General features: G+C 45.1%; 1 protein-coding gene across 1 annotated transcript in view; it reads left to right on the forward strand.

Moving 5' to 3' along the window:
• The window catches only part of Cap2 (cyclase associated actin cytoskeleton regulatory protein 2), a 131693-nt gene that overhangs the window by 85989 nt on the left and 19364 nt on the right, over nt 1-26340 (forward strand). The window contains exons 5-7 of the mRNA XM_027948205.3: nt 8030-8173; nt 8468-8553; nt 13564-13669. Of these exons, the coding sequence (XP_027804006.2) occupies nt 8030-8173; nt 8468-8553; nt 13564-13669 (336 nt within the window). The remainder of the gene's footprint in view (nt 1-8029; nt 8174-8467; nt 8554-13563; nt 13670-26340) is intronic.

Below are 26340 nucleotides of genomic sequence, written 5' to 3' on the forward strand. Positions count from 1 at the left end.
ATGGCTGTTCGGAAGTGTTTATGATTTTAGGTGTTTCCAGGAGCTCCTTTGTGATCGCTGTGGATCGTTCTCAGTTTTCTAAGCTGGTGAATTCGGATGGCTTGGGCCATTTTCTCCAATTGGTAACATTAGGGGTTCTTGGTGGAGGCCTTTTGGGTCGAGCACAGGGAGATCCACAGCTCTTGAGCCACCACGTGCAGAATCTCGTAAGGTAAAATTGTAGGTGATTCTAAAATTCTTCCCTGTCAGAAGCCAGATGGCACATCCTGGATAGGGTGAGCGTGGATATTTCCTCAACCGAGCCAATCAAACTCATCGAAACAGTAAGGAAATGCAAGATGAGATTCTTCTCGGCCTCCCGTCTGCTCTCTTAGGCTCCATGTGAGGTAACCAGGTCAAGGTGTGGTTAGCAGACTCCTGGGATCCCTCTGCGGTGAATCTGGATGGCTTTGTTCGTCCTTGCTCATTCCTGACTACTTCCTTCCTGCGTCTCTAATCTCTCTCTCTTCCCATCTCCCCGCTGAACCCGGCATGTCCAGCCCTCGCCGCAGGAGCAGGATCCTGGGGCTTCACAAGGGCAGCACACCACGCCTGTGTGCAAGGCGTGTTTTCTCTGCCTGGACGATCTGTCAGCCTTGTGCACACGCTGACAGTGCAGAAGCAGCGATGGAGAGAGCCACCAATCTCCACCTGAGGGGCTGTGGGCGTGAAGGGACTTTTACCTGTCGTTTTGTTCTGTGTTGAATGTCTTCCAATCCCCGTTGTTTGCAAAGGTTCAGGACCTGAGATATCATAAGGAACACCCTACTGCGGGTCACTGTGTTGACCGTTAGATTTCCACTGAGAAGGGAGGGGGATGGGAATGGGAAAGACAGTGGAATGGATCCGAGAGAACTTTCCTCTGTGCATGTGTGAACACCCGAGCAGTGAAACCCACATCATGTGCAGCCACAGGAGGGGATCCTGATTAGAATAATGCAGACACCGTGCATGTACAGTATGTCAAGGTACACTCTACTGCCATGTGTACCTAAAAGGCACAAATTAAAAAATGAACCGGAAGGAAAGAAGATCTCTGCTGAACTTGACCTTTTTCTATCATGGACCTTGTGCACTCTCCATTTAAAACATGGAGGCTTAGAGGAGGTTGTGGCCCACCTGTCATGTCGACAGTACCGTGTCCTAGTTCTGACGAATCAGTTGTAGGTTTTAGGGTGAGCACCACCCCCGTACTACACCATGCAACCTAGAAGTCAGAGAGAGTGCTTCTGCCCAGGAACAGTGGTCAAGACCAAGAACAGTAAGTGGGACTGACCTGGAGGGCCTGCTGCCCACTTCATCGGTGGTCCCCAGACTTTAGGTAAGCCTTTGAATGGTTCCAGCAAGTTAAAATACATTGACAGGAACAGTGTCGATCCGCATCTGAAGAGGAAGATGACTTCACAGAGGGCTCATTAGCCTGGGATTGACTGAACACTTTTGTGGAAAACTCTTTACATTAAAAATGTCTAGTTGTGGGCTGGGGCTGGGGCTCGGCGGTAGCACGCTCGCCTAGCATGCGTGAGGCACTGGGTTCCATCCTCAGCACCACATAAAAAATAAGTAAAAATTTATAAATAAAGGTGTTGCATCCATCTAAAACTAAAACATTTTTTAAAAAAATGTCTAGTTGTTGCTAAAAGTACAATGTTCTACCTTCATGAGAAAAATACAACAATTTAATGTCAAGCTTCATCGCCGCCGCGCCCCCCCCCCAGGTCTTATCTACATATTCCCTGGCCCCAGCCCCAGATCTCTGCATTGCCAGGTGTCCTTCAGCAAAAGTCAGCAAGGGGACGCGGTAGTGATGATCCTGGGCCCCCGTGAAATTATAGTTCATGTACCCGTGAGCTTGTCCTTGGTATTTTCGGTGCTTTTTATGTCTGAAATCATTTGTTTTATGAAAGCTATTACTGAAAAAAAATTAAAGTGTGCTGATGAATATAAGGGGTTGTTGAAAGATTTACATGAAAAGTTTGGGTAGGAGTTTGTACCTGCTAAAAGCTGGTGTTGGGCCAATACCACTGTCCAAAGCAATTCATTCCCCTGGAAGTCCAAGTCCACCAGGTTTCAGGTTTGTTTGTTTTGGGTTAATATTGGGAAGTCAACCCAGGGTGCACTGCCTCTTAGCTATATACCCCAGTCCTTTTTTATTTTTTAATTTTGAGACAGGGCTTGCTAAGTTGCTGAGGCTGGCCTTACTTGCGATCCTTCTGCCTCAGCCTCCTGAGTGGCTGGGATCAGGGATCACAGGTGTACCACTGCACCTGCCTTCTTGTGGCCTTTCTGAATGTGTTTCCCTGAAGCTACTTCCCTGATTAGAAGAAGGAGCCTTACTATTTTTTGATAAATGCAAAAGTAATAGCACCTCTTTGCAATTTTTTTCTGCCCTGGAAAGTATAAAACTGTTTAATATGCTTTAAAACTTTTCCTTTAACTAGAAAGGAAATATATGTACATATTAGAAAATTTAAAATATATAAGTAAGCCAGAAAATTACATGAAGATTCTATGTTAACACTGTAACATATGTCTTTCGATGTGTTTTTCGTGTTATACCCTCACCTACCCCTTGAATCCGCTGGTAAAATTTTGCACAAAAATACGTAAGTGAGGTTCAGTGGTGGGGCACTTACCTAGCGCACCTGAGGCTGGGGTTCCATCCCCAGCACCACAAGAAACACAAGCAAATGTATAAGCCACGGTAATAATGCTTGGCATTTGGTAGCTTGGTTTGCTGAGAAATAGTACTTGCTATGAGCTTTCCTAAAATTGTAGAGGTAGATGGAATTTAAAGATTAAAAAGTCCAAATTTTACTTGAATATAGCCTTCCTAGGATGACGGTGTGCTCACCATACTTACAAGAATATACTGATGGGATTTTATTTGGTGCCTCACTTGCTTCTTTTAATTGAGCTGCTTAAATTCAACTTTGAGATTCATGATTTAGGGGTTAAGTGGCCATTATTTTTAAAGTAATTGTTGTTGTTTTTGAAAATGTCCATGGGGTGGAATTAAGAATATTTTTTGTTCATGTGGATTTTCTCATCTGTTTTTTCCAGTGCTTCTCAAAATGCACATTTTTTGTGTTATATTAATTTTATAAATGAGAGAGAGAGGGAGAGAGTGAAAGGGAGCATTTTTTTTAAGTAGCAAATGATTGAACCATTTTCTACCTGATGCATAACTACGTGAGAACTCTGGATTCTAGAAATAACAGGCCAATTTTATTTGACTCAGTGACACATCTTTAAGGTCAAACTCCCAGAGTTTGTTCCATGTCTGACAAAACAGTGTGAGTGGGGATTTGCTTTTCCTTTTTGGGTAAAGTTTCTACAAAGCTTGCTGATAAAACTCTTTTTTATTTTACTTTCTGCAACACAATTCAGTTACTTCTGGAGCTCACAGGAGATGTAGCTGATAATGGGCTTGAGTCTTCCAGTTTAAAGCAGGAGCTAGGATCATAAAGACGCAGAGCCCCACACTGCTCTCCGGATCAGAGGCCCGCCCTTGGAAACGTGCCCCATGCTCCTGTCTCCTCCCTTGGTCCATTTGCACCTTCTGAAAAGCCACGAAAACCTGGGGAGAGGTAGGGGAGGTTTTTGGTCATCTTCCCATGAACCTTGAAAAGTGATTTTGTTTCGGGGAAATGTCTCCTAATAAAAGAAACCAGAGGGGAGAGTTAAAAAAAAAAAAAATACTCTGGGCAGCTCCTTTGTGACAGTGAATGATTTGAAGTCATTCAGAGGACTGCTAGCCATGTCTGGAGACTGCCACCGGTGCCCTCTTATTGGAAAAACTAAAACAAAAAAAAAAACAGTAAACCAGGCCAGTTTTAAGTTATCGCTTTGTCAGTGGAAAGCCCCTCTGTAAGTTTAATTGGCGTCTTCACAATTCAGCCTGCATGCTTTGAGGAGGCCTAGTAAGTGTGCGTTGCTGAGCAGGTGGAGGACGTGACGAGCCTCCTCCACTGGCCTCCACTCTGACATGGCGCACAGCCAGCCTTGATGAGGTCACACCATTCACTCCAGTGTCCTCTCCTCTCTCAATTCCAGCTGCGAAAGTTCAGGATGAGCTGGAGAAGACAAGCCCACCTCTCAAGTAGAGGAGAAATCTCCTGGCAGGGAATAAAAGCTGTCCTGTTTTTATTGTGCAAATAGCCGTGGCGCTTGGCTCTCTCAGCACACTTTCTTGTGCAGTTCTTCACCCGACGGCCAAGCGAAGGCTAAGGGAAACTTTCTCAGTCCTTATGATGCTTTCATCAGATAACCAGTGTCAAATATCTTCCAGAATACGGTGTCTCCTCCGACTTCAGAGTTTGTTCTTGGGAAGTTAGAGATAAAAAAGAAAAAGATGGCCTTAATAAATCTACCCTTGGGAGTACACAGTTCCTGGTTCTGTTTTCCCTGGGGGCAGTGGACCCGATATTACCAACAATTCAAATATTCTGGCCTTTCTTAGCCAACTTTGGCAGACAGGATTTTTTTTTTTTAACAATTCTACCATAATTGAAACTCAGTGGTCTTCTGCAGAAAACCAAGGCCACCTCTTTGGTCAGTATTGAATTTGGACTGAAAAGCATCCCTTGAAGAGGGAGATGTTTGCTTTTTGTAGAGTGAAATTCCAGGAAGAACATTTAAGACTGACTTTTTTGGCCGCCATTAACGAGCCAGTATGGAGAGCTGTGTTTGGGGCTGGAGTGGTTGGAGGGGTTTGTTTATTTTGTTATTGACAGTCGGGGAGGGAAGGGGTGAGGATCTTTGCTTGCTTTTCCTGGATGCCCTTAGACCCCTGCGTTCCTTGCCATGACCAAGGATCAGTCCTTTATGTTCTCCCAATTCTGCAGGCTGCAAGTCAGAGGGCAAGGTATGGGCAGAGTCAGTCTTTCCTGAGGCCTTCCCCCTGGGCTGGTAGCTGACCTCCTTCTCCCTGGGCCCCCACATCACCTTCCCTCTGGGGGTCTCCGTGTCCAAATGTCCTCATCTGTTAAGCACACCAGTTAAGTTACATTGGATTAAAGCCCACCCTAATGACCTCATTTTAACTTCCTCTGAAGACCCCCATGTCCAGTACTGCGTGATTACATGCTGAGGTCCTGGGAGTCCAAGGGCTTCAACGTGGATCCGAGGGAGACATGTCGGCCTGTAACAGCTGGGATCCAGCATCTTCATGCCAAATCTGTCAGACCCTTGCTTCACAATGACCGGAAGAGACAGAGAGAAGGTGTTCATGAATCTTCCACGAGGACTGGCTTGCTTCAGACCGTTTTGCCTTTGCCCTCCTTCAATGTGGAAGAAGTTAAAAATCCACCGAGAGCTCTCATTTATGCCTCATAAGACCCCTGTGAAGTGGGTGCCATTGTCAACCCGGTCCTGCAAATGGGGTGATGAATTCTTGCTTGTCGTTTGTGTAAAGCCCCGGTGCTACTCCACCGTGGAACAAGGGCTTGACCCAGCTGTCCCGTCCAGAACCTGAGCTCTTACTCTATCCAAGGTGCCTATCTTTGTCTTGTGGGCAGAGGAGAAGCCTGTGTCACACAGCTGACTGTATTCGGCTCAGCACCCAGTGGTACATGGAGATTGGTCTCAGCACCTCCCAGAATACCTAGGAGTGAGCTGCAGCCCCACCTACTCTGCCCGCTGGTCTTTAGCAAGAGGACCTTGGTGAGCCTGGTGCACATGTGCGAAATGGGAGAACTGGCCAGGTCCTTGTTTGTCAAACCTTTGAGCTGAGGTTCACAGTAAGAAATTTACTTTACCCCACAGCTGAGTCCACAGACACCCCCACACTGTGCCTAACTGACACAAACATTGCCCCAAATACCCGCCCTTACTCCATGTGAGCACACTCTGTTCTGTTCAAATCCATTTATTCTTTACAATACTCACTGTGACCTACTCAGCTGGATCTGTCTAAAGGCTGAACTAGGCTACGCAGTTGAGACTCCAGGGATCCTAAAATCCTGTTAATCTTCAGGGATTGTAGTCTTTCCCTTCTTTTCTTTTTATTTATTTATTTATTTATTTATTTATTTATTTATTTATTTATTTTAGTTGAAGGTGGACACGATATCTTTATTTTATTTATTTATTTATTTTATGTGGTGCTGAGGATTAAACCCAGGGCCCTGCCTCTCGCATGCGAAGGTAAGCGCTCACCCACTGAGCTACAACCCAGCCCTGGAGCCTAAGTTAAATACCTTCATTTATTTGAGACAAATGGACGGTAACTATTTCGGGGACAGCGTCCTCCGTATGAGCTAACTCCTCGCAGTGATGATTATCATTTCCACCGATGGTGCATCTCCTGCAGCCTATTGGTTTGTAGGTCTTTGTCTCTGATTTATTCTTGAGGAAACCAAGGATCACATCCTTTGCTCCAGGCCCTGGAGGTAGTAGGGGGCAGAGCTGAGATTTCAACGAAGGCCTTCTAATTCCAAAGCCCTGACTTGCAACTTTCCCTTCAGGGGAGGACATTTCAAGGGGCTTGAGAGGTATCTGGAAGCTACTGCAGCCGAACAGAATTCCTTCCTTAATGACTTGCTGTCCCTGGTAGAAACGACTGTCCTTTGGGGTGTGAAGCCAGCGCCGTAGGACTGATTAAAATCGCCCGAGGAGCTCTTCCCACCTTCCTGCCCTGGCCAGGCCACCTCCAGACCCGCTAAATCAGAATCTCTGGGCGTGGGACCCAGGCAGAGGTGCTTTTTAAAGCCCCCCAGGTGGCTCCAGTGTGTAGCAGGGTTAGAAACCATTGCTCTGAAATCTTGGTTAAAGAAATTAAAGAGCTGTAGGAACTTTTCCATTTACTTCCTGCAAACCAGATTTCTTAAAATACTGCCCAAGCCTTTCAACTGTTCTGTAAAGCGGGGAAGTTTAGGGCCTTTGCTCTTTTTTTGGAACACACACACTCACACACACACACACACACACACACCAGGGGAACAACCCTGTCTGCTCTTCAACACCTAGAGGGAGCAGAGGATGCTGTGGGCATGGACGGGGTCCGGGTGGGGGCTTTGAAGCAGCCGGTGTTCTGGAGTGTCAATGTCCACGACACCTTGTCACTCAGCTCACATAGTTTTGAAAGTCATTTTTTATGTAACGTAGAGAAGTCAGGTGTTGATTTAATCAGAACTGAGCCTGACGGGGAGTTATAGGCCTATGGGACAGTGTAGAAAGCCAAAGCAGTAAGGCCACTGAGAATATGACAACATGAATGATAAGCCATCACAGTTTCTTCAGAGAGCCGCAGGGAACGTTCTCTCTGTTTGCACGTGGACCGTGGGAACAGTGGCCAAGCCCAGGATGCTGTCCCACATCCTGTCCCCACAGGAATAGGGAGCCGTCCTTTCACCCTGACTTACCCCTGTGCCCTTGCAGGTGGATCCCATTTGGTTCCAATGACACTCCGTTTCACTGTGTTCTGTGCAGTTATCTCCAAAACAGGACTCTCGCCCACTGCCGGGTTTCCCATGTCTCAGGAGACAGCATTTATAATGTCAAAAATACCTGCCATCTTCATCATTCAGAGAATGAAAACGCAAAACAGTTGTCCCTGGGCGTCTGAGGACAGCTGGTTTCAGGACCTCCTACAGACTTCCGCATCCACAGAGGTTCAAGTGCCTCCTGTCAGTGGCACAGTGTGTGCACATAACCAGCTCACATCTTCCCATATACAGTGTAAATGTTGTTAATACTGTATTATTCCAGGAATAGGAATAATACAAAAGTGTACATTTTTAGTGCAGATGCCATTTTTTAAATGTTTTCGATCTGCTGTTGGTTCGACGCACAGATGTGGGACTCGTGAACAGAGGGCTGGCTGTGTTACCCTCACAGAGCAAAGTTCCATTCTCTTCTGGGACAGTTGTTTGTTTCTTTTGGACCCCCCCGGACAGTCCCGAGTCCCGTGCTTAGGCCGGTGTGGCATGGCTGGAGGTGCTGAGCTTCTGTCCTGTCCTTAGTAATAGCTCTCGACATTCACTTCCAGAACGAGGTGGCTGCACTTCTGAAACCCATATCGGAAAAGATTCAGGAAATCCAGACCTTCAGAGAGAGAAACCGAGGGAGCAGCATGTTCAACCATCTCTCGGCCGTCAGCGAGAGCATCCCTGCCCTGGGGTGGATAGCTGTGGTGAGTCGGCCGGGGCCCTTCCCCTTGCCCATTGGCGCAGTGTTTAGGAGACCTCGTAGCCACCTTCACCCCCTCCACAGCCTGATGCCCGAAGGAGGGCTCCTTCTAGGCTGAGCGTATTGGCTTTTCCTCATCCTGTTTGAAGTTCAATGCTGAAGGTGTTTCACCAGCCTCTCCAGAGCACAGTTTGCCTGCAACTTTCAACCATTGCTTTTCTTCTTCTTCAAGTCATTTTCTTTCTTATCCTATTTTTTTGTTTCCTTCTATGCTTGGGTGATGGTCCTGTTCTCTCAGTCCCCCAAACCTGGTCCTTATGTCAAGGAGATGAACGATGCTGCCACCTTTTACACTAACAGGGTCTTAAAGGACTACAAACACAGGTACGTGCCTTCTTTTACTAGCCGGATTTCCACTTGGTCACTTGTTAGATCTTTGTTCCTAAAACTTATTGCGGCTAGTTCCGAATCCCTTTCCCGTGAACCACGCTAATGTACTAGACGCCAAGGAAAAATCCATCTTTGCAGGTCAAGCCCAGGGAGAAGTGGAATCAATTATGCAGACAGTGAGTGTGTTCAGAAAGCTTCCCTCGGTTGTCTTTTCATGGATCAGCTGTCCCCTCTTGAAGGCGCGTCACTACGCTATGTATTTCTGTAATCCTGAGAGAGCTCTGTGATGGACCGCCCTCCGTGGGCACCGATCTTTTATACTAATGGAAGTAGAGTTGGTGGGTGAGCAGATGGAGGACAGACGGACTCCGGGAGGCCAGTGTAGGTCAAGATCAGAGGTGAGATGGGGCAGTTAGAGGGAAACTGATGGATCCGAAATGAAGTACAAATGGGGTGGACGGGGAGACGTGGGTGACAAGAGCAGCTATTCACAGGGCTGTCGAAAGCACAGGTGATCATGTTATGTGAGTGGACAGGCATGTCACAGTGAATCCCACCATTATGTGTAAGTATAAAGCACTAATAAAAAAAACTAACTTAAAAAAAAAAAAGAAGGTACAGGTGAGTCCAGACCAAGGGGCTTTGTCTAGAGAGCCCGCGTGAAAGGACCTTGCATTCTACAGCCCAAACAGTAGGTCCTAGAAAACTAGAACTGGGATCAGGATGGAAAATGGGACCCGGGGGAGACATGCCAAAGCTGAGGAAATACCCAGAAGATGCCCCTGAACGACGCAGGGAGCATCACGAGGTTCCTGATAAGGTCATGCTTTGCCCCCCACACAGCTGGACAAATGTTCTGAGCTGGGGTCTCGTAACTAAGGGAAGAGTTAGAGCATAAGTAAGAGCAGCGATGTGCCCCCTGCCTCGGCTCTGGGCTCCACGGTGATCCCCATGTGAGCCCTTCAGTGCCAGCCACAGAGCAGGGCGTCAGTGAGCTAAGGCAGGGCTCCTGGGGACATCTCAGTGTTGGTCCAGACTGTCCCACTAAAGGAAATTTGAGGACTTGCATCATCTGGATCATCACCTCAATTTGCCTCTTTATTTTACTAACACAGACCTGAAAAGGATCCACAACAAGGCGAATATTATACGGCACATAGAAAAATGCGTAGAATGCAAAAATAAATACCTACCAGAGTTCTAAGTCATGGGCCAATCCAGCCCGTACTCCAGATTTGCACCACTTTTTATTTTATAGGTCATTTTTTTGTTTTAATAAACATTGAGTAGATTCAAAAGACTACTTTCAGAATATACGTAGGTGTAAAGAAGTGCAGAGCAAAGAATACCCACCTTCCACTACCTCTTTTAATAACTAGCTAGGAATATTTTTTTTTAACTACAATTCCACTCCTAGGTATATATCCAAAAAGAAAGGAAGAATCTAGAAGTGAGGTGTAAAATCAAGACCAGAGGTGAGATGAGTCAGTAAACCAGACAGTGACAGGGAAACCTATCGAGTTAAAATGAAGTACAAACGGGGTGGACGGGGAGACGGGGGCGACAGCAGCAGCTATCAGAGGGCTGTCGAAAGCACAGGTGGGGAGCCAAGGGTGGGAGCACCCAGAGGCCCTTCAGCGGATGACTCCAACGAGATGTGCTGTCTCCATGCAAGAGAATATCATGTAGCCATAAAAAAAAGTGAAGTATCAATACAGATGGCTGCATGGGTGAACCTTAAAAACACCGTCCAGCCAGACACAAGAAAGCACATATTGTATGGTTCTATTTATATGAAATTCAAAATAGGCAGATCTATAGAGACAGAGCAGCTGCCCAGGGCTGAGTAGTTTAGGGGAGAAGGGAAGTAACTGCAGATGAGTACGGGGTTCCTTTGGGGGGGGGGGGACAAAGAAAATGTTCTAAAACTAATTGTGATGACTGCTCACCTCTGTTGAGCTAAATCATTGAATTGCGTACTTTAAATTGTACAGGCTATGAATTCTGTCTTTATAAAACTGTTATATTTTTTAAAATAGCTATAGTTTGTTCATTCTATGTTAGCAAAGCAGGTCTTGTAGCTTTTAGGAACAGCACCATTAGCAGGTGGAACTACCAACAATGGCACGGGCCTCCTTCCTTGAGAGAGCTCTGATTAAAGCAATTGTGCTCAGGGGCAGACTTCCTGTGACCACAGCAAGTACCCAGGCAACCATGCCCAGGGATCTGATGCCACATGTTGCCGTGGGGTGTTAGAGGCCACGAAACACGCAGCGCACCTGAGAAGAGGCTCACAGGCGCAGGACAGCTTGCCCTTGTTCACACGCAGGTGCCATTTCAGAAGATGGGGAGTGTGTTAACAGACCTGGGTGTGATATGTCGGCAGGAACACTCCCCGGGTGACTCCTTTTTCAGGATGTATAGATGCTTCTGCCTGCCAATTCAGGGCAGCTTCAGCACTGTTTAGGCTTCTGCCTTTGAGAAGATCACCCTTGAAGAACATTTTTATTTGTGTCTCAGTTCGGGGGCACCTGCCTTTCTCCCAGCCCCCACTGAGTGCATGTCGGGGCCCTGGGTGTGTCATTCCCCCCCCCTGTGGTGGCATGGCCGGGGTGGTTGGGGTTTTCCACACCTGGTATATATACTAAAAGAATCCAGTATTTGCCCCTCATGTCAGCCATTGAGTAGAAAAAGTACTTCCAGCAGCCTCGGGGTTGACTCGGTCAAGTCTAGTGGACCATGAGGACAAGCCAGACGTTCAGGTGCATCCTTCCACTTCCAGAAGCCGCACACCTGTCCCCGTCCACCCTCGATCTCCTAGGGCTGGTCACCAGATGACAGCAGAGTACCCCACAGCCTCAAGGCTTGTGGTGGACCCCAGCCTGCAGTAATGGACCCTGGGTGGAGGAGCTGGGGGGTGGAGGAGCTGGGGTGGAGGAGCTGAGGGGTGGCTTCCTTCCGGTTGAAGCAAGGGCAGTGAGCATGCCTCTCCTCTATGTGCTGCCGTGGCTGGACCCTTCGTTCAGTATGACAGGGCAGGTGGGCTGGCTTCCTCGGGGTGTGGCCTCCTTCTGTCACGGCTCCTGTTCCCCTAACACGGCTCCCTGCAAGGTCAAGGAAAACCAAGGGAGTGTGTGCAGTTGCCCCTGGGTTTTTGGACCCTGCTCCATTTATCTCTTAGGGATTTGAAGTAAAAGTCACCATTCCTTACTACCAGTTTTTCTGGAACTTTCTTCAAGTCAGACTCATGCTGTACTGATTAAAAGGAAAGGTGAATATGCTTGATAGATTCGGTCTTCACTGGTTGTTGAATGTTTTAATAAAGTTTGTTGAATGTGCGCCATGACATCTCTACAAGGCCTACAGGCACATTTGTGTGTTTCATATGCACGTACACATGTACACATATGCACGTGTGTCAAATGACCATATATGTAAACATGGGTATACACTTCTATTAAAGTGGTTTCGTGCTCTAATAATAGCTGTGTGCAGACTGCTTCTCATGTGCAAGGCACTGTACCAAGACCCTCACAAAACCTGTGGGTGAGGAAACTGATAAGAAGCACATGACCTTCAGAGACTGACACAAAGTGTGTCATGAGACAAAGCAACAGTGAGATTCTTCATAGATTTTGTTATACATATGTATCAATTGATTTTAAATTTCTCAGTTAATTGATTATTAATACATAATAATCGATTTATATATATTTAATTAATTGAGAAATTTAGAATGAAACTCCATTCATGGGTTCCCTCCTGAGGATGAATGAGAAGGTAGGAGTCCCCCCCACGCTCTTCCGAGTGGCATGCTTCAAACAGTGGGACTCCAGACAAGCTGGTGGGACTTGGAATGTTTCAAGGAAAACAAAATGAAGTGGCCTAGAGACACGTCATTATTGGCAGGAGCTTTAATAACAGACATTTCCTTTGGTGGTTCTCTTCAGATTAATGACCCAGGTGTATAATTAAATGTTCATTAGCTCAGCTATCATCATCTTCTCCTTACCACCCCTTCATGCCAAGTGGGAGAACGAACATTGGGCTGGAGGAGGTGATGCACACCTGTAATTTCAGCAACTAGGGAAACTGAGGCAGGACGATCACAAGTTTGAGGCCAGCCTCACCAGTTTAGCAAGACTCTAAGCAACTCAGCCAGACCCTGTCTCAAAATAAAAAGGGCTGGGGATGTAGCTCAGTGGTAGAGAACCCCTAGGTTCAATCCCCAGTACCAAAAAGAAAAAATATATGATGAAAATTACCAAAAAGAAATATAATTACCTTCATCTGTCTGTGAGTTTCATGCTCCTAACAGCTCTCTTAATCCTGTATGTTAATCCTGCCATAAAAGGTAAGCACTTTGCTAGCACTCGGTTCAATAAAGTAAGAGATAAAAACCCTGATTGTGCCCCACCTCACTTGGGATGCCAAGAGTATCAAATCAAGGGCATGTAAGTGAATGTCCCCCTAGACATACAGGGTATGACCTGTTGGTGAGGAAATATTTTTCTTACATACTGACTTCCTTATCAGTCATGATAACTAAAGTTCTCCAATCAGTTATACTATTAACCAAATAATTCAACTGAATTATTAGAAATCAACCAAGTGACTCTTTTCTCTTAAGTCCCGTTCTCATTTCTGAGAACATATTGTTCTTGATTCTGTACCAGAAGCCATACTGGAAGAAGTGGCCTCCCGCCACCGTCTCCTCCATTAGGGATGACAGAGACTGCCAGAGGACACGTGGCCCGTGTTGGCCCTGTTGGGTCAGGTCCCCTGTCTGGTCTTTCCATTCTCGTTTGGAGCTCAGGACTTGGGCCGTGTGTCCACCTCCCTCAGGAGAGTCCTGGGCCACCTTCTCCTCTGGTTCTCTTGTGGCTAGAGGGAGAGTCGCTCTGGGTCATGTGGCTGCTGGTTACTGGATAACCACAGTGCCATCTATTTTAAATTTATTTGAGATCCTAACTCCGCTCTCTTCCACTCTCTTTTGTAACAAAGTGACTTACGGCACGTGGATTGGGTGAAGTCCTACCTGAACATCTGGAGTGAGCTTCAAGCCTACATCAAGGAGCACCACACCACAGGCCTCACCTGGAGCTCGACAGTGAGTACCACGCCCCTTCCACCCAAGTGACAAGGCATGAAACTATTTATAGAAACATGTCCCCTATGGCCCACTAACCCAGTATGACCCTAAACTTTGCCCCAAGGAAAGAGAATAAAATGTGCATAAGAAACCATGTGGGGAAAGATGGTGGCATCATAGGAAAATCCAGGAACATGTGACTACGGAAAGAAAATGTGATGTCGTCTATGGTGACACTCAACAGCCACTAAAGTTAACACGTGGTGATTACATGGAAGGCACTTTGCCATTAATGTCAGGTGGTAAAGTCAAGCACAGACATATGTGAGAACCAAGATGGTGGAGTGTTAAGAAACTTATGAGAACAGAAGGGAACAGGAAGCTTTGAATATGGGTATAATTTTAAAGAGGTAAACTGATCAGTAGAATGATCTTTCAAATGTTCTTGATTTCACTTTTGATGTGTTTAAGTGTATTGAACAATGTTTATGCGTCGCTGGGTGATCCTGGTCTTCTGAGGGTGCCTAGCAGGAGGATGCAATCCCGGGCATGCATCCCGGGCATGCAATCCCGGGTCTGCCCCGCTCTCATGTCCACAAGGGGCCTGAACCTGGCCTCCGCCTCTTGTGGGGCTTTGCATCTCCTGTCATGCTGGCCTTACTGAGCACTCCAGCGACCCGTAGCTACTTGTATTATCTGTGCACAAGCCCCACTTAGGTTGGACCAAATGGAATTGTTTTCAAATTTGCCAAACTCGTGTTGTTTGACCTTAATTGCAATGTCCTGAGCATATATCCTGCTGAATAACCTGAGTTCCCCAGGGGAAGCACCGCTGCCCCTCGTCCACGGTCCCAAACGTGGTCACCTCCTTAAGAAAGTTCATGGACTTTCATCAGCTCCCCATCTGATGGGTGGCTCTTTCTATCCCTCCTTTGTGTCTTGAGTATACCTTAGTCGGAGCTCTTAGCACATAGAATCGTAATTTTGTGTGCTTTCGGGACTCTCTTATTTGACTGCAAACTCATCTGTATCCCAGCCCCTCACATAGTACCTGGCATGCAGTAAGTGCTCAACTAATGATTTGAATGACATCACGAGTTAAGGGTATCTTAGAATCTCCCTTGCCCTTTGGAGTCTCTGCATTTGCTTCCCAGTGGAATCTCCCTTCCAGTAGTGGATGATCTCGCCAGAGTAAGTATTGAGAAAATGAAGCAGCCATGGTGAATCCATTCAGAGGTGAAATCTCCCTCTCCTGAAGCTGTACCCCAGCACCTACCTTTCCATTCTGGCGGCTGCTGTCAGTACAGTAGCCCTAATGCGAGGGCAGTTTGTGATTTTCCAGGGGAGTCTAGCATTGCTACATTTGTCCCCAGCAGGTAGGCACTGATGACATGGTCTCCTCGAGATGATGTCTCTTTTTATTTTTCACTTTGTCTTTTTCTTCCGTAGTGTTGAAATGTACCATGCAAAACTAACTAAGCTGGCCAGTTATTTTTATTCTGCCCACGACACTGTGACTTTTGAGAAGAGAGTTTATAAACATCTGGAGGGTTTTAATAAGAAAAGATGCATGTGTGTGAGGATGGGTGTTCACATCGACTAGTTGGGATGATTTTTCATCCCACTCAAATGAGATAATGTTAGTTAGATCAATATGTCATGAAGGGGCATCGTCATATCTTTGCCATGGAGACAGCCCATCATTAGAAAATAGTAAACTGAAAAATCAAGAGACCTGGGATCTGTTATTATTTGATGGTAGATAAATGGAAGAGAAATGAGAATCCATTTATGGAATATAATGTTAGTAAATGCTCGTCTATTACTTCTCTAATGGTACCCATGGAAAATGAATAGAAAATTATTTTTAAATGGTTTGAATACCTTTAATGCCGTGTATAAAGCTGAGTAATTATGTTTATGAATATAAAGGAAGAGCATTGATTATTAATTGTAGCAAAAGTAAATGTAGCTTTTTCCTTTGTTCTAGAGTGAATACTCTAACAGTTTAACTAGTGAATTAACTAGTGAATATGTTTGTAAGAAATAATGCCTCGTAGCAGTAACCCTCAAACTTTTTAAGACAAATTATAGAAAGAAATACATTTTACACACACCCCCTACATGCATAATACTAAAACAAGTTTCACAAAACAATCCTCTTTCTTACTGCGTACGATGCATTCAAGTATTTTCTTTTTATTTTTATGTCTTTTTTAATAAAATTCTGGTTAAGACTCACTAAATCAATTTCGTGACCTACCAAGGGGTCACATGTATATTTTATAACACAATGAAAAAGTGTTGTAAAACATACATGTCATATTTATGCAAAATGCAGGTGATCCATAGAGCACACATTGTGGACTACCATAACAATGAAAGCTATTGTTTATTAAGCATATAATATGTTGTGGGAAAATTCTATTTAGAAAAATAGAAGTGAATTGTCTACTCCACTTCTTCCCCCATCCTACCCCCAAACCTGGGTGCTGGAGGTTGAGCCCAGGGCCTCAGGGTGTGCTCAGCGGGCACTCTTACCCCTAGCCGCACCACCAGCCCTACTTCACTTTTGCAAAGAAGAGAGAATGATAAAGTGTTGGTTCAATGTTTAAAGTAAGAAATGATTACAATGAATAACGTTGGTTCAGAAATAACAGCGTGCTGGGTACAGAGTTGCACACCTGTAATCCCAGCAACTCAAGTGGCTGAGGCAGGAGGATCTTAAGTCTAAGGCCAGCCTCAGCAACTTAGCAAGACCCTAAGCCACTTAGTGAGACCCTGTCTCAAAATAAATAATAAAAACAGCTGGGGATACAGCTCAGTGATTAAGTGTCCCTGGGGTACAATCCCTGGTACCATGTGTACAAAATCTTTTGACCTGCTTTAAGACCTGAACAGAAACATATTTCCTGATGTTGTTGTGTTCTTCTAAGGTTTGGAGGGAAGCTACTAAAAAGTATATCATAAAAATCATTCTTTTGACTTTTAAAATTATATTTCTATTTCAAATTACTAAAAACAATTTAAAGACTCTAAGCATAAAACAAACTAATCTCTTCTCCCCTACTGTGTACCATCAACATACCAGCACAGGAATGATAATACAAAGCCTGAACCACAGCTTTCCTGCAAAGAGGAAAAAGCCGTTTGAACGGTCTGGTCAACTGGACTTGGGGAGAAAAAATAAACTAGATTCTTTTATTTATTCGTCTGCTGATCATGACTATGTAAAAACTCTGTTTAGAAATGATACGGATTAGGAAAGAAGGTAGAAAGATGTAGTGTTCCCAGACACCGAGGGACTTGGAGGGCTGCAGAAACAGGTTTGGCCTCTCGAGGATGCAGCCCTTGCAACACTCCTGCACATACCACAGAGAACCTTCCATGACTTAACATCTCAAGAATTTTGAGCCATTGCTTTCTTTTGTTTTCAAGTTGGAGTTTGAGATCCATACTCCGTGCAGTTTTCGTGACCGCCAGCTTGCTGCGGGAGGGTCTCCCAGGGAGCCTGGCTCTAAGCCCCCTTGCCTGGCCTGGGTGGGCCTCTGGGACAGAGCTTGCCTCTTCCGCCTCCTACCCTTTGCCTTCAGGCTGCAGCTGTGCCAGGCAACGGCTGCTCCTGTCACTTGTCACAGTGAAATGTGAAGCTGGGGAACAGTGATTGGAGAGGCCGTGTGGGTGCACAAGTGTGCTGGGGTTGGGTGGAGGTGTTGGGGACGGGAGCAGCTGTGCGGTAATCCTTCTGGAATTTCTGAACGCATCTGCGGTGGTAAATGGAATCTACTCATTTCTGTGGGCTTTTCTTCAACCTGAGGCCAACTGTGAACCGGAAGGACCCTCCACTCGAAATGACCCCGGCTCTTCATTCTTTCCCTTTCATACCAATGGAAGCCATTTCTTTAGTGCAAAGGTTCAAATACATTTTATTGAAGAGATCAATCTTTGGGCAGAAACCCAGTAGAGAGGCTGGAATTTATCACCCAAATTCGGTCAGATTTGTAATATTCAATGGCAGTACTTTCAAGTCAAATGACTAACGATGAAAGATGAAGGCCTAGTCTTCACAATTACCAAAACAATTGATTTTTTTTTTTTTTTGATGAATTGTCTGGTTGGTATTCAAACCGGTCTGTTCTTCGTGAATTGAACCAGAAAAGAGACATGAAAAGAATTCCACAAATAGGATAATTGTGATTATTTTATTAACTTTTTTGGTGTTAAACTTGTCGACATGTGTCTGTCTTTTCATGTATGTCTGAATTACTTTAACTTTAGGAACAATTAGGGTGTAATTATCTGTAGAATAGAATAAAACTATACATAAATGAATGTATGCAAAGTCTTATATAGTGATATAGTGCTTAGGGTTGGTAATGTGAGTTTTAAAAATATGTTAATTTTTATGTATGCTAATTGTCATCTGCCCTGACTTAACATCCAGGCAAATGCAAATTATTAGGCTGCTTAAAATAATAGTCAAAATAATAATAATAATAATAATAAATTTCCCAAAGCAAGACACGAGATCATTTCTTTTCCTCCAGGTATTCTTTCAGCTTATTTCTCAATGTAAAGGCTAAATGTCCATTAACAAAGGAAAAGATAAACAGTTTGATTTTGATCAAATTAAAACTCAGCCAGAGGGTATCCTGACTTCTTATAAATAATGTAGACTCGGTAGCGTGTCATGAAATATGTATATCTGGTAAGTTTTCAAGTTGTCTGGTCTCTCTGGCTCCCTCTTGCTATTTACAAGAGAAAACTCTTGCCCTTTATATCAAAGTTTTCATTTGGCCCTTGTGCTAAACCCCTGCCTTGGGTTTGTTAACCAATGTGAATGGGCAAAGCCCCAGCGGGGTGTCCTTTGTCTGGTTCACAAAGTCCACCGCTGTCCTCTTATGATCTGCCCGCAGAGTGGCTCTCACCATTGTCCTTGACCACAGCTGTGTTAAATGTACTTTCCACCCCTTTATGGAGCTTTGGGTAACCAATTACAAACCGTTCCTTGACTTACAATGGCCTGACTTACGATTTTTTAACCCTATCATGGTGCAAAGGCAGAAAGCATGGTAGAAACCACACTTGGCATTTTGAACATGGATCCTTTCCTGGGTAGCAGCGAGCTCTAGGACCCTCCCTTGAGATGCCAGGAAGCAGCAGCCACATAGCTCCCAGTCAGCCCCACAAGTCACGAGGGGAAAGGACCAAAGCTCTGCAGTGCACCACGTTGCTAAGCAACGGAGTCCCCAAAGTGCACAGATAATAGCATGAGGCTGGAAAGGGTCGTGAGTTCTGCCTGAAAGAGACCACCTAGCTAAGCCAGCCATGCTGAAACTCCTGCTGTGCACTGAGTGTGGGCAGGGTGCTGAGGATACAAAGATGGTACGTGACACCCAGGATGCAATTCTCGACCCCATCTCTGGTGTTCTAGCTGCAGAACACAGGGATGGTGCAGCAGGAAGGGAGAGGGTCGGCAGTGTCAGAGACAAGCACAGTGCTGGCGTGTTCTAGATACGCCCACGCTCCACCAGGGTGGTTCTTGGCCAATCGCAGTCTGGGCGCTTTTAGACACGCAGAATCTCAGCCCCACCACAGGCCTCCTGCATCGGACCCCGCCAGTTTACAAGGTGCCCGGGAGGTTTTTACATAGAGTACAGCTTGAAAGGTACAGCCCTTGTATATTTCAGTTGAGCCAAAGGAGCTGTTATGGGGAGATTATTCATTTTTACTAATTTATTTAGCAATTCATTTACATAACAACCATTTGTTGGCTCCCTACCAGGTACAAAGCACATGTCGGGCCTTATTTTACAATTTCTGCTATTAATCAGCAGCATTTTTCTGTTGCAGTACATGTGTTAGTCATCTTCGTGTCACTGTGACCAAAATACCTGGCCAGAGCAACTTAAAGAGGAGGGAACATTTATTTTGGCTCACAGTTTCAGAGGTCAAGCCCGCAGCTGGCCGACTCCATTGCCCAGGCCCGAGGTGAGGCAGAACATCAGAGCAGCAGCGTGTGTCGCAGGAAACCAGCTCAGGACGTGGCCACCAGGGTCCAAATATATACCCCAAAGGCATGCCCCCGTGACCTACCTCCTCCGGCCATGCCCTACCCATAACCCATATCTGTGGATTAATCCACCAATCAGGTTACGCTTCTCATCATCTAATTATTTCACCTCTGAAAAGTCTTGCAGTACGTAAATAAATATCAACAGCACAAAGTTATGCTGGAAAATGAACTTTACTCATTAGACTCCTGGGGGGCAGGAAGGGCCACGAAGAAATAGGCCCTTGGTTTGGGTATTGAAGGATGAATAGGAGTTCCCTGGGCACGCAGCACAGGAAAGGGCAGTTCCTGGCAGAGCTTTTGGCATGTCACGTGGAACAAGAACAAAGAACTCTGAGATGGAGCTGAAAGGCTGGTGGCTTCGCAGAGCTGAGCAGGGTAAGCGATGAGGCCAGGAAGGTGGGTTGAAGCCTGCCATGAAATCCTGGAATGCTGGGAAGTTGAGCCACGTGCGTGGGCAGGGTGTTTCCTGGGTATTGAAGCAGAAAGTTTCCTGCTGTGAAGGATGGCTTAGAAATTGTGTAAAACAGAAAGGGGCAGAGATTGAAGACCCTGCCATGTGCGGAGGTAATTAGCATACGACCTAAAGTGTGACCACAGCAATGACAGAGAAGGTGCAGCCACGGAGTCAGAGGACACAGGTGGTGGTAGTTTGGGAAGGATGGGGAGGAGATATCAAACCTGGACACATTTCCCACCTGGAGCTCTGGAAGAATTATGGTAGCATCGGTAAATAGGGAAATTCACAAGGAGCAGCTGGTAGAGGAGGAAGAGAAACCTCCGGGCTCTGTGGTGCTTGGGGGGCAGCTGAGACTCCATCCAGAGGCAGAGGTGGAGGGGCAGGTCTAGGACCCACTCGGGGAGCCCCGGATTTACACACTGGGAATCATCTGCCTGGAGATGACAGGTAACTAGAGGAGAAGGCAGAAAAAGAGATGAAGGGAGAGAATAAAACCCTGGGCACCCATCATTTAGAGGTGGGGGCAACCCTGACAAGGAGACAAGGAAGAGAGAGGGAAGGTAGAACTAGAAGAATCAGTGGCCTCAAAGCTAATGGAAAGGTGGTGTGGCCACTGATGTACACCTGGTGACCTGGGAAGGAGGAAATTCTAAAGGGCTGTCATCGTCCTCGACTGTCTTGTTAGCAGTGAGCTCAGAGAGGGCCTTCTGGAGAGTTCGAGGTAGATCCAGCTGTATAGAATTAAGAAGTAATGAGTTTTCACGTAATGATCTCTTGGTTATTTACAGGTCAATTGTCTAATTTGAGGGACGATTATTTATAGCTCCAATTTTTGCTCAAAAGCTTTGGAATTATTTGTGGATTTTTATTTTGATCTGTGCTATACCTTCAGTAGAGTATGTATAGGTCAAAAACAGTCAAATAACTAGAATTTCATAAACGATCCTCTAGGGTTAGCAGTACTATAAACTCTAAATGTTTTACATTTAGAACTATTTCTATTATCACATAAATAACTTTGAGTTTTAGTGCTTGTTGATAAGAATGTGTAAGTATTTTTAGAGTATTTAAGCCTCTCTCTCTCTCTCCATAAATCAAAACAGGAGAAACTTTTAAAACTGCCTAATCTAACAGTTGAGGTTATTTTATTGACTAGTTTGTTTTGTTTTGTTTTTTTATAACTATGAACTCAAACTCTCTAGACCTAAGGGCTAGGAAGTTAATACACATTTCTAATTTATTTAAACTATTACCCTCGGAATATTTTAATAAGATGTGTTCATAATGTTGAAGTCCACAGTGTAGCTGAGGATGTTCTCTTGCCCATCGTCTCCTTTACCTACTCCTAGGATTATCAGGAGGTTGTGGTGTAAATAGACACCGAGTGATGCTCCCCACAACAGAGCTGAAGATGTGTTTTGATCCAGTTCTGTTGCTATAATTAAACACCTGAGGCTAGGGGCTTTATAAAGCAAAGAAGTTTATTGGTCTCACAGTTCTGAAGGCCAAAAGTCCAATTTCCAGCAGCCCCCTCTGTTTGAACTCTGGTAAGGGCCTCCTTGGTTGCATTACAGCATGGCAGATGTCATCATGAAGAGAATGCCTATAAGAAGGTGATTACATGGTGAAACAGAAAGTCAGAGGATTCAGGGATCTGGCTCACTCTTTGTGCAACACCCATACTTGTGGAAACTCACTCACTCCAAAAGATTACGTTAATTAATCCCTCCTAGTGTCCCCAGTGACCTCACTGCCTCTCTCTAAACCCCTCCTCTCAACATGGCCACACTGGGGCCAGGCGTCCAGCACATGTACCCCTGGGGGACACACTCAGCCATGTCCACACTGGAGCTAGTGCACTTGGCTCTGGGCATCTGGGTTTTCCCTCATCACAGATGCACCAGGCCTCTGGTCCATCCCTTGGCTTTTGCTCCCCAGGTCCCCCCCAGCTGAAGACGGGCCCTCCCGGGACTCTGCCAGGGCTACAAGACTTTGTCCATGTCACCCCCCACCCCTGAGGGAGAAAGGGCCCTGGCAGAGAAAGCTGCAGCCCATCCTCATCAGGACACTGAAGGGTGGGAGATTCTCATCCTCCCTTAACAACAAGTTTTATCTTTTTAAATGGCCCAAATCCATCAAGGACTCCTTTGGAGAGGAGCAGATTCAAACAATACCCTTTTCAGTCCAAAGGGGCAAAGCGTGGGTGCACTTGTGATGTTTGGTGTGCACGTTTCCGTACAGGTCTGGAGGCCATCCTCACCGTGTCGCCGAGGGGCAGTAGTTTCCCTGAATGTCTGCAGCATCGGGTAGTATTCTGAAGGACAGCGCTGAGTGCTCTGAGTTTGCATAGGATCCTTAACAGCTGCTTCATTTATTTCTTGTGAGGATGGCGCTCACGCCCCCTGCTCCTGACATCCCTTCCTCTGGCTTCCTGGTGTGGAATCTTACCACCCTTCCAGCTCTGTTTAAATCAGTCTTCTTTCTAGAAGCCTCTCTGAGCTGTGCTCATCACCATGCCTGCCCCAAGCCGGAGTTACCCGTGCTCTCCTCCAAAGCTCCATACCACTTCTTAGAGTTTGTACTTCCTTGAGTACTTTCTCCCTTGTAAAGCAGTAATTTATTCACATCAGTCAATATTTAGGAGGCAGTACTGTGTTTCGGGCACTGTGCCCATCACTGGTGGCATTAAGATGTGTAACAAAGCTGGGTCTGGTGGCGCACACCTGTAATCCCAGCAGATTACAGGCAAGAGGATCAAAAGTTTAAAGTCAGCCTCAGCAACTTATGAGACTCTGTCTCTAAATAAAACATAAAAAGGGCTGGGGATGTGGCTCCGTAGTAAAGCACCTCTGGGTTCAATCCCTGGCACCAAAAAAAGACTAACAAGAGACACAGGCTCCAAAGATGACCAAACCTTAATTCACAGCCACACAAATGATGACGATATAATGAGAAGTGTCCCGAGAGGGTCCTGATGGGCCCTGTCTAGAGAAAGAGGGAATTCCTCTTGGAAGAGCTTTGTAAAACCTACAAAAAGAAGAAGCATTTGAGTTGAGCTTGAAGAGAACCAGAGAGTTTTCCAGATAGTAAATTGGGGAAGAGCTTTCCAAACCAAGCCAGGTCTTAGTGAAGACTCGAAAACCAAGAGCCAAGCGTCTGGGACCACAGAACTCTCTTCTCTCTCGTCCGAGGCCATGAGCTCAGGGTCCTTTTTCAGTTGAACCTGAGATCTGCAGCAGTGACTGCCCCAGGGCCTTAGAAATAGATGACGTCCACACATGTTTGATGAATCAAAAGCATTCATTTGTGATGACATTTCTTGGCAACGAAATGTGCAGAATGTTTATTCCATGTCCATTGTTCAAGAACCAGGTAAAAACCATGACTTTACTTCTACTCAGTGATGGCAGTGGCATGGACGGGGCATCCTCTTGCAGGTCAAGGACACCTCCCCTGTTCCTTCCCCTGGCCACGGCTGCCTCCCATCTTGACAGGTTTGACAAAAGAAGCAGAAGCTGGTATTAGATTAAGCAAAAAGGATTTCTTAAGAAAGGACAGGAAGGAAAGACAGACTACCTTCTAAAGGTAAAACAAAGCCTTCATAAGACAGAGCACAGAGGCGAGCCCTGGCCACAGTTCATTGAGTCTACCTTTGATGTCAATGGAACTAATCGCAGTCCCTTGCCTAGGTCTAAGCACCAACTGACCTTTTCCTGTGAACTTTGGAACTGAAGTTGAGTCAACAGTCATTCTGACTTAGTGTGCCTCACTGATAAAGCTCAGGAACTTGGTTCTTCTTGGTTATTTTCATTTAAAAAAAAATTTCTTGGGTAAGTAAGATACATTATGTAATACAAAACCTAATATAAATAATCTTTCTAACAGCAACTATTTTTCCTTTGCCTGCACCCCAACCATTTACCAACCATGGATAATTTGAAAAAGTACAACAGTTTCTTTATGACCCTAAAATCCAAAGAAAAACAAAAACTTGAATTCAGGGTGTTCAAACTTAAGCTCTTCTATCCAAATGAAGTAGTTGTCCAGCTAATTCAAGCCACATGTCACTCTCAGTCTTTATATAACTGTTGGCTCTCTGAAGTTGGTCTCTTTGATGGGGAAACTCTGCTATCTTTAACTCTGCAAAGTTTTCCCATGGAAAATTTAATTTTATCTCTTTTTTTTTTTTTCATGAGAAATTGTATTTTCAAGTTGCCAATGCTGACAGAAAAGAGGAAAAGACAATCTGGAAATTCCAGATTTGGTCCAGATATCAGCAGCAAAGCAAGGCTAAACTAATCATTAAGGCTACTTATCAAGATGATGTTCATGGAACATCTGGATCACTTGAGCTAATGACACTGTGTCCCATGTATTCTTCTGGCCTCTGTTTCAAGGGCTTGGTCTGCTTATATGGAAAATTCTACTTTGGGGCTGGGGTTGGGGCTCAGTGGTAGAGCATGCATCTCGCATGTGGGAGGCACTGGGTTCCATCCTCAGCACCACTTAAAGATAAATAAATAAAGAAAGGTATTGTGTCCAACTGCAACTAAAAAAATGTAAATTTCTACTTTGGGCATGTCAAACAGAAGTCACCACCTACATTTTTGGAAAGGACACATCTGTATAGATCAACTGGTCAACAAGCATAGAAACACTAAGTCAGTGGCTGAGACACACTAATGTGGGCTGTTTGTGCCTCTCAGGCTGTTACTTCTCTGGAGTGAGTTTATTTCTTCTTTCTTTTCATTTTCTCATCTACTGCCAAACCTGGTCCTTCCACCTCATCAAAGGAGCCACATTCAGAGAGCACAGGAAGGTGGGAGGGACGGGGAAGAGGGAAACTTTAGAAATCATCACTGAAACCCTGAGATTTGGGTTTTTAATGACCTTTGCTTTTCCGTCTGGGGTGGGGGGGGGGGGGAAGGGCATCTGGAACTTTGCCTCGGAAGCAAACTGAAGGTAACAGGCCCACGTGACCTTAGTCGTTGTGGGGCCAGCTTTTTATGTTGATTACATATAAAATGCCATTGGCGTTTCTATGGGAACCTGCTATTCCACCGTGTTCCCTTTCCATAGATGAAGTGGGAAATGGTCCCCAAATTGACATTCTTAAAATTATTAATAAACATACTGTTGAAGCGTAGCACAGGACTTCATTATGGCATTATTAGCAGTTCTGTTTTCTTGGAAATGTTCCCAGGAATTTTGTTTTCATTGGCAGAAGAGGAAAAAGTCTCAAAATTCTAAAAAGTGATGCAAATAAGAAAAATAGAGACTTAAAGTCCTCCATTTACTTTGGCTGACAGTTGTTCAGGATGATCATCTGTCAGTTTCTGCACAGTCGTCTTTCTTGATTACGGTGATCTTGCCATGAAAGCGCGATATAGATATGAATGTAAAATCTGCAGGTTCTTATAGAGGTTGACACCATTGGAAATGTGTCTGTTGGGCTAAGTTATGGACCAAGGTACATCTTGCAGAAAATAGAAAGAAATTAGTTTTGATATCTAAAACATGAACCCCAAATTGTGAATCTGTGAACTTTAATTTATTCATTTATTTATTTACTTACTTATTTTGCTGTTAGGCTTCTGATTTATGTGTTTAAAGTCATTGCCAGTGTTTCTGAAACTGATGGTTCTTTCTGTGCATCACTTTGGAGCCTGAGAGGTTCACACCCTGTTGGTTTCTGTGTCACATTGTACCAGGTCATTTGGGATTTTTTGCCTTTGAAAAAATTAATTAACGGCATTTTGTTAAAACATTATCGTAGGGCTGGGGTTGTGACTCAGTGGTAGAGCGCATGCCTTGCATGTGTGAGGTGCTGGGTTTGATTCTCAGCTCCGCATATAAATAAAATAAAAGTCCATTGACAACTAAAAAAAAAAAAAAGTTGTTGTAAAACATAGTGAGCTCCTGTAGTTAGAGTGTGAAGATTTAAGTGTATTTGTGATTGAAAGGGCCTTATGACTTTTAAACTTTTTATGACTGGTCACTTGTCACTGTCACCTGGAGATCATTAATGGTAAGAGAGGTGACTGTTGAGCCCAGATGGTTCAGCAGTGGACAAGGAGAGAATCTGACCCAGAAACTGGAGGGAGCTGAGTGTGTGTCCCAGAGGGACAGGTGACGGGGTGGGAGGGACCCACAGAC

Source organism: Marmota flaviventris, chromosome 6, assembly GCF_047511675.1.
Source record: "Marmota flaviventris isolate mMarFla1 chromosome 6, mMarFla1.hap1, whole genome shotgun sequence".
Classification (NCBI taxonomy): Eukaryota; Metazoa; Chordata; class Mammalia; order Rodentia; family Sciuridae; genus Marmota; species Marmota flaviventris.